The following is a 9,320-nucleotide window of genomic DNA, read 5'->3' as shown; positions in this document are numbered from 1 at the left end:
ATCAGAGGGAGAGAGAGAGAGAGATCTAGCTACTTCTATGCACCTGTAGGTCCTATGGGGACTACTCACTCATCATTAGGATGGCAGCAAGGTTGATGTAGAAGCCCTCCGTGATTGATTCCCCCTCTGGAAGATTAGCGGCGGAGGCCTCCAAATGGGATCACGGAAGAACAGAGGCTTGCGGCGGTGAAATAATTGTTTAGGGTCTCCCTCTAGTGGTTTTTAGATTTTAGGGAGGGTGGGAGGGCGCACGCGGGTGCGCCGAATTCAACACATGTAGTGGCCCTGTGCGCGCCCACGGTCCACCCATCATGGACCCCCAAGGCTGGTTGCCGCGGTGCGCACCATCCGTTCCAATCGTATGACGCAGAGAGCTCCCGAGAAGCCCTCGCGACACGCCACCGCTAAAAGGATGGTGCAGAGGAAACGCTCACCCTCGAAGGTCCCTAGGAGGCGAGTACTCCAGCATCCTTTATAGGAGTAATTCATGTTTTATTGTCACATCACCCTCATAAATCGAAACATCATCCCACTTTTTAGCACTTATAGTAAATCCTTTTTATTTTTGCACTTACCATTTCCTTCGGCTCCTCGTGGGATCGATACCTTTACTTATCGAAAAGATCTACAATTGACCTCTTACATTTGTGAGACATCAGGCCTCCACTAGGAAGAAGTTGAAGGTGTGTGGGTTCATGGAGGATGGGGCTTTGGCTACCCAAAATTAAACTCCCGAAGCATTGGTTCTTCAACCACATTTGTTAGATCGTTTCTCTTTGGGCTATCTTGTGCGATGTCCATCTAAATGGTCACTTTGAGTACAACATCACTTGGAAGCACACGACTAGCGGGCATTACTCGGTAACCTCCGCGTACAAAGAGCAATTCCTTAGTGCCACTAGATCTGTCATGAGCACCACTACATGGAAGGCTTTGGCGCCCCATGAGGCGATTTTTTTTTGCTTGGTTGTCCATACAAAATCATAACTGCAGATAGATGGCCAAGCGTGGGTGCCCAATTTGTGGTTTTTGTCCGCTTTGCAAGGGCGAGGTTGAAAGCGTCAACATTTTTCTCAAGTGTCGGTTCAAGCTCGAGCTTTGGGATATGATCAAGGAGTGGATCCAACTCGTGCATATTGACAAGTCCACTTGGCATTTGAATCCATCCATCAAGGAGTGGTTGGTTAACATATATGATCCCAACAACCCCAATAGAAAAGCCATGGTACCCCCACCATGCTCACCTCCTAGATGATATGGAACTAGAGGAATGCTCGCGTCTTCAGCGACAAGGACACCCCTCCGGCGATCTTGCTATCCCACATCAAGAATGAAGTGATGCTTTGGGTGGCTGTAGGTGCCAAAAAATTAGGGGCAATTTTTTCCAGGAGAGTAACAACCTTATTGTAATGGGTGACATGTAACAAACTATGTTCCTTCTCTTAATTAATGGATGAGGCAAATCTTTTGCCTCTGTTCCAAAAAAAGAGTTGTCAATGCTTCCATAAAGTTTTCTCCATCCTTCATCATGGTAATCACCTTCATGTTGATGGGGTTAACCAATAGTCTGTTACACGCAATGGACAATGCTAGAGTATGTCCATATCTTAGAGCCCTGGCCTTTGAATTTAACACATTCGAGCTCCATCCAATCATGTTGATTCCTGCAGCTAAGGTGTCGCAGATAAGAACACAGACTGTTCATGTGACCATCTCATCATCAAAACCTGCATTGATATTCGGTTTCAGATAGCCCCTAGCGGGATTTGGGAGCCACCGAGGACCGCCTGAAGTAGCGCAACCACCATGGTTTCATCAGCCACACGTGACTGAATGAGAAGGAGATGTAGAGTCGACAGGTCCCAACATGGCACCCACAGGGTTCAGGTGCGAGTAATGCTCACCCAAACTCGCACCCGTCCCAATATTTTTTTGCCCAAACCCATACCCATATTAGCACCCCGAGTTTCATATGGTTCCCATACCCGTACCCAACCAATGCGGGTAATACCCATGGGTAAAAATATCCATCTCGATCACCTTTCAGTTCATTTTGCCATGTATAATTTCATCATTTCACCATGTCAAACATAACATTTCAGCATGTATATTTAACATTTTAGCACATGTATACCACATTTCAGCATTTCAACACATGGTGTGGTGAGGAGGGAGATGAGGAGATGAGAGAGATGGCCTGGTCATGTCGCTCCACTACTCCAGGCAGTGTCGGTGGCGCCTACCACCTAGGGTTGCAGCCGAGGCGAGAGGGAGATGGGGTTTGTGTTGTGTGACGACGTGATGGGTGGGTGAGGAGAGGGGATTTTGTGTGCGGGTCGCGTCTGGGTTAGGCTAGCGGTTCCCCCTTTTAGTGAATGACATAGGGGACCTACCTGTAAGATGTACGAATATGTGGGTAGGTGGGTACGCGGGTATGGGTATTGCATTCCCGTACTCGGCTACCCAACGAGTACATTTTTTCCTATTTATGGGTATTTAACTTTTTCAAACCCTTACCCTAATAGGGTTTTTACCCGTCGGGTTCGCGGGTATCCATTGCCATGTTGAGGCAGGTGTTGTTGTTGGATCCAGGGTAGGGGTGAGGGCACCATGGTGTGGTAGCGGATCTCTTCTTCGAAGTCCATGCCCATGGTGTTTCCCATGATGAGTGTGTTCTAGAAGGCAACTTGAGAGGACCAAAAGTAGTCATGTTCATGGCAGAAAGGCGGCGGGCATGCGGCCTTCGATGGTGGAGTTGCGGTTTCAGTTGTAATGGAAGTGGTAGGGTGTGGTGGGTCTCCGAAGAGGAATGAGGGGTGGGAGGGGAAGAAAGGGTCATCCCAAGAGCCCCACAATCTTCTCTGTAAAATTTGAATTTGTTCCCGGAGTGATTTTTTTTTTGTAAATCTGCATTGCCACTGAGTAAATCATTGCATATTCTTAGATACATTGCACTTTAGTCAAGTGTAAGCACCACACCATTAAAGCCAGTTTCATAGTTTAAGCTGTTTGAAATAGTAGTGCATAATATCATTTGTCTCATTCATTTTTCAACCGTTCATTATAATGGAAGTAATACATAATATTATTTGCCGTAGTTTGTCTTATTGCACACAGTATTCCACTGTTCATTATATTGGAAGTATGTCGTATATTCCAGTACACTTTTGCAGTCCAACCAATCAGCTGGTTGGTCAAAGGAGAGAGGTTGTTCTTTAAAGAATGGAGAGAGAGAGTGTGTGTGTGGGTGTTTCTTGTGCAGAGAGAGAGAGTGAGAGAGAGAGAGAGAGAGAGAGAGAGAGAGGGGGGGGGGAGCGAGCAGGAACCCGGCATTCTTGTGCAGTTTCTGCCCCAATATCTCTCTCTGTTTTATCTCTGCCACCATTTCTCTCGCTCGTCTTTAAAATATTTCCCCCCATAGAACTTTGGCATATGCTACTACTCCTACTACAACAGTGCTACTGGTGCCTCGGCTAGAGCAACCGGGGAAAGAAAGCAAACTTGCTAAACTAGAGTAGGCGTCTCCTCTCCTCTGGTCTGTCTTCTTCCTCGGTTCGAGGCCAAGCCAGCAAACCAAGAAACCCAACCAAAGACCGGCCAAGCAAGCTACCCCCATATGCTACATGGAGGGGAGGGTGGGCATTGCGGTGGCAGGTGGCCATGAAGCCGGCCTCGGCCTGTTCAGAGCAGACGTTTCCATGGCGGAGCCGCAAGGAGCAGCCAAGGTGGAGTACCGCTCCTCTCCCTCCTCGCCGTCCACCTCCCCGACGCCGTCCCCGCCGCAGGCCGCGGCTGGCCAGGGAGGAGGGTACGCGGCCGCGACGCCGCACGCGTGGAGCTTCGGCGGCGAGCAGGAAAAGCGGAGCGAGGCCAGCGCGGGGGATAACGGCAACGGCAACGGCAACGGCATGCAGATGGCGGGTGACGGCGAGCAGGCGGCCGGCTTGAGCTCCGGGCGGCGCAGGGGCCGGCCACGCGGCTCCGGGAGACGGCAGATCCTAGCCACCCTAGGTCCGTATGCTCCCTCTGGAATCCAAACCTTCTTCTTGAGCGACCCAAAGCTTCCATTTTTGCTGTTCGGGTTCTTGCCATGTTTGCTCCCCCTTGTGCATTTCTATTCCATTGCTAGGATGGGGTCCAGTTAGGGCGGTATCTGTTAGGACAGTTCTGCTGTTCTTGACTCTCATCTTGTCGCATCCGTCTCCGATGTTATTAAAGTGATTCCTATGTTTAATCTCCACTTATTCTCACCAACCTTTACCTGTACTCTTCTCCCATTTATTCTCACCAACCTAGCTTGCGTACGCATTATTGTCAGATTTATCTGGCAGGGTTGAACTAATCGACCTGATCCGTTTGAAAGTTACTAGATGATTTCGTACTTATATGCTAACCTTGATTAAGGTCCTTGTTTCATGCTCTCCAGTAGTTCGGTGACCTAGAAAACTAGTGTAATTGTTTGCCTGCCTGCAATCCTTAAATACTTGTGATTTGTGAAGGGGAATGGTATGCGCTCTCAGCTGGAGGGAGCTTCACACCGCATGTCATCATCGTCCCTGCTAGAGAGGTAATTAATTAGCGTCTTTGGCATCTTAAGCCTCTAATATTCCCCTACATTGTGATCTAGTGGCGGATGGGTGTCGTAATTTGAGAAACACGTCGCTGTTCTTGTCCGATTTGGTTTGTAGGATGTGGCGGCGCGCATAATGTCATTCTCCCAGAGGGGTCCACGCTCGGTCTGCATCCTCGCTGCCAGTGGGACCATCTCCAATGTGGCATTCAACAAGCCTGGCTCATCTGGCTCATCTGATAGCACCTTCACCTACGAGGTATGCAACAAAAATGGCACCAAGAATTTGCTGTTTGCCTCTTATCGCTTTTTTTTTCCGGGAATGCGCAAGAGGGTTGCGTGCCTATGTATTAAGAGACAGATAGCAATCCCCTAACAAAAAGAGACAGATAGCAATCAAACATTTTACAAGAATTGCTATTGTGAATCTCTGTTGAATGTTTCATTTGTCCGGAGTAGTTTGCACTCTGCGCTAATTTGGCTTTATTTATACACAATGCAACTTGGTTAATGGCTATGTACTTATGAGGATGGATGAATTCCTTGCCTATTTTAACTGGTGTATTGTGTCTTGCTGATTCAAACTGAAAATATTTCGTGCATCTGATTTCCAGGGCCTGTTTGAGATTCTTCAGCTGACTGGCTCCTTTACAATGGCCGAGGAAGGTGGCCGGAAGAGGACCGGTGGGCTCAGTGTGTCACTTGCTGGCCCCGATGGTCGTGTCATCGGCGGAGTAGTCGCCGGTATGCTGCGTGCTGCCACTCCTATCCAGGTATAGCCCCGGCTTTTCAAGTGCTCTCACACCTTTTGAATTTTGAAACCATCTTTTTCTTCGTTCTCTAACACAGACCGTCTGAACAGGTGATTGTGGGGAGCTTCCTACCGAACAGTCTGAAGCAGCATCAGAGGAGGATGGGCCTGCAGCCGCAACCATCTGCCATTCCAGCGCCGCCGGTGGCTGACGCCCCTCCTCCGGTGCTCACAGCTGCAATGCCCATCTCTCAGGCGGCTCCCGGCAATGGTCGCCATGGGCCTCCGGTCCCCATGGCGCCCCTGCAAGTCCATGCCAATGTGGAGCACGCTGCAACCACCGGCCCCATGAACCTGAACTCAAGCTCCGCCGGCTTCACCATGGTCGGCTGGCCTGTTGGCGCACAACCCATGGGTCACAGGCCTTCCCCTGATATCAACCTCTGCTTGACTCCCCAGGAGTAGAATCTGCTGCCGTTTTGTTTTGGTCCCCTCATCACTGACACATTTTGCAGGGCGTTGACTGGGTTCTATCCTAATCAGCTAGATCAGCAGTCCAGTTGGGGGAGAAACTAGGCTAGAGTGAGGACAATTTAGCCCTAATCTGATAGAGTGATAGGTGGTGCTCTTACATGATCCTTAATTAGGAGAGACTTTTCTATTTGTTCTGGGCTGTTCATTGTGATTTCTGCCATTGCTGTAACGGTTACTTGTGGTACTTTAATCAGTGGTTACATTCTAAGTCCATGTCTGAACGTAGTCTATGGCCTGTTTCCAGAGTCACTGCTTTCTGTTGACGTGTGTTACTTTTGATTTCGAGTAGTGCAATTTGCATAAAATTTGAATTTGCATCTGCACTTAGGGCCTGTTTCTAGAGTCACTGCCTCCTGTTGACGTGTGTTACTTTCGAGTAGTGCAATTTGCATACAATTTGAATTTGTATATGCACTTAGGGCCTGTTTGGATCGCGGCCAGTAACCACCCTACCAAAATCCTATTGTTGACTGAGGGCGTGGGCGAGGCGTTTCAATGGCTGCACCCTGATTTGGTAGGGCGGGCGTGGGCGCCATCCAAACATGCCCTTAATATCGAGAAGGGAACGACCTAGAAATAGACATGAGTCATGGGGTCACAAGTTAGTGACATGTGTGTCATTTATACAACGTTGTTGTGGGCTTGTGGTTCTATCCATGAAGAAGCAATTTCTTAAAGTAAACTTGCTGGACCGGCAAAAATTATTTATCCTCCAATATTTGTTTGGGGAAGCTTAACTCTCCAGCATATTGGTATACACAATTGCATATTTCATTCTTGTTTTTATAACAGAGGCATAAGATGTGCTCGGCTTTAAATTAATAAATCAGGAAACATGCAAAGTAGTCAAATGTTCTTACAGATGACATCTAACATAGTAGCAAGCGAATAGAATTGCGGAGTCAAAGAGGCAGCTAGGCCCCCTCATGCCATAAAAGATGTACTCCCTCCGTGAAGAATATAAAAGTGTTTAGATCTCTCTCGAAACATGCGTTTACCCCGCTTTATAGATTTTTTTCAATAAATGATGTTTTTTTTGACTCATAATGTAATAATATCGAGGGATGCAATCATGATGAGTACACCCCCGGCCTCTGCATAGTTAGGATGCACACAGCAAACACTAACACACACAATGATCACGCCCGCGTGGAGCAAAGTCATACAAAACCGAAGCTATGCCAGATGGAGTGATAAAAAGAAAAATTCCCGAAGCGAATCAACAATATACGGTGGTGACCATCGGCACCCACCATCTCTTGACAACACAAGAAATATGAGAATGGTTCTTCAAAAGCGGCGCCGTCGCCGGATCCAACCATCAAAAGTCAGACCATGGGTTTTCACCCTGAAGATCAAGTCCGAACAAACTCTAAACAATGCCTTCATCAGGGTAACGACGCAAAGAACGCCGCCATTGCCAGGTACAAGCAACTAGGGTCGAACCTAGGGTTTTCACCCCGGAGCTTGAGACCGGGTACTCAAGAAGTACTACCCAATCAAAGTCATCCTTTGTTGGCTCCTCCACTTCCTGCAATCCCTGCAATAACATACACACAAGAGCCGCTCACCATGACGAAGCCTTTAATGGGGAAAGGACATCAGCACCACCAAAATCCTGAGATTCTCCGGCGGCGGCGCATCATCCTCACAAGTGGCAGCTGATGGTTGATCTGCATCAGACGACACCACCATGTAACGCCACTAACTTCACTATCCTCGCATGTGGCAACATGACCGCGAACGATCCAACGCCGAAATGACGCGACGCTCCAGGCCACGATCAACAACTTCTTACCGCCGGCTGCGGATCTGACTGATCCAGGCGAACAATATTGTTTTCGCTAGATCGATGGTTGAAACCGCAGTACCCCACCAGCCACCGCCGTCCCGCGGATGCCAGAATCAGAGGCCACTCAGCCTTGCGCCAAAGCCCGAGTGAAGACCATCATGACCGCCGCCTTCCTGCGGTGTCACGGTCGATGGCCCATGGCTGCTGCAGATTGACTTGGTTGCTTGGTGCACCCACACTCTCGCTGAACTCGACGTCATTAGGAAAATCCGAGGCAACCGCCCAAGCATGAACCGGTGTTGCCACTGCAACGCCCGCCTTCAGAGCATCTGGTCACCTCACACACTTCATCAAACGTCGTGGGAACGGAGTACCGCCGCCTCCGTTGGCCGCCCAGGCAAGCCCGGTGGTGCCGATCGGCGGCAGACAAGGTAGGGCGCACATGAAGGCCTGCCCGGGAAAAGTGGATCGGGGGCAGCCGCCCGTGTCGCGCTAGTCGCACGATACGGGGGCAGTTACGTCACCCCTCTTTATAGATACGTCGCCCCGTTTTATAGATAAAGTACCAACTGAAGAAGAACACGACCGAACGATACAAGATGGTGAGGTAGCCCTCTTACAAAGTCGATCTTGAGATATCTAGCACATGCAAAACGCACGCGACTACGCTACCATCAATGAACACTGGAAGAACTAAACATCCCCACGCTAGAACACTCTCAAGAGGGAAATTGTCGCAGAGTGTCTCCGCTGCCAAGTCCACGCTAGAACGGGTCTTCACCCTAAGCCCTAACATGGAGAGAAGAACCACAACGACGTCTTCAAGAAGATGGCGGCACCCTCGTGTGTCGTCCTCGGCGGCGCCGAGGCACGGAGCTTTCGCCCGACAACTCACCCGAGCCACTATGAGCCAATAGGAGGAGCGCGACGATGACAGAATCCCAGATCCAGATCAGGACACCGCCCATCCAGGGGAGGGGACACGTCCGAGCTACCCGACGCAGCACTCCAGTTGCCCACACAACCGGGGAGTGAAGCCACCACCACCGTAATGGTGCCCGCTCAGGAGCAACTATGTTGACCGCCATCCAGGGCCTGGCATCCCTGTCGCTAGATACCATGTGCCGCACCCATCACAACACACTCAACCACGGTATCGGTCCCCGGGTCTCAGTAGGCGCCTCCACCATAGGAGGCACCCACACCTGTGTCCCCGGCCAGTGACAGGTGGACCGGGGGGACATGACTCCGAGACTACCGACAGCCACCGGCAAGCCAACAACGGACCCATGGCCAGGCAAGCTCACACAGTGCCAAGTCCGTGGTTACCGGTGTCGATCCACGCTCGGACACGACGATAACACGAGCACCACCATCGAGCACCGCACCCGCGAAGAGAGCGCGAGCACCACCTCGGGCACCTCTCGGGCCAAGCCCGACCACTCCTACCCAAAGCACAAGTCACGATCCGCCCCGGGCCCCAACCTGGCCCGCCTGAGCACGAATCCTAGATCTGCACCTACCTCCGGCATACATCCAGGAGAAGGAGGTAGCCACCATCACCCCTCGCCACCTGCAACATGTAGCAGCCATGACGTCGTAGCACCTCCAAGCGCGCACCACCGCTTAGCCCCAACCTAAACCCAATGCTAATCAGGGTCGAACCCGCCATC

General features: G+C 50.4%; 1 protein-coding gene across 1 annotated transcript; it reads left to right on the top strand.

The window, feature by feature from the left end:
* The first annotated feature begins 3,284 nt into the window (after positions 1-3,284).
* LOC125555887 (AT-hook motif nuclear-localized protein 7-like) lies at positions 3,285-6,083 on the top strand. Its single transcript, XM_048718696.1, has 5 exons — positions 3,285-4,011; positions 4,500-4,567; positions 4,689-4,829; positions 5,185-5,343; positions 5,433-6,083. The coding sequence occupies exons 1-5, from the start codon at positions 3,624-3,626 to the stop codon at positions 5,784-5,786; spliced, it is 1,110 nt and encodes a 369-aa protein (XP_048574653.1). The 5' UTR covers positions 3,285-3,623; the 3' UTR covers positions 5,787-6,083.
* The last annotated feature ends 3,237 nt before the right edge of the window (positions 6,084-9,320 follow it).

Source organism: Triticum urartu, chromosome 5 (genome assembly GCF_003073215.2).
Source record: "Triticum urartu cultivar G1812 chromosome 5, Tu2.1, whole genome shotgun sequence".
NCBI lineage: Eukaryota > Viridiplantae > Streptophyta > Magnoliopsida > Poales > Poaceae > Triticum > Triticum urartu.
Note: the sequence above shows the minus strand (reverse complement) of the source record. Positions and strands in the feature narration are given on the sequence as shown.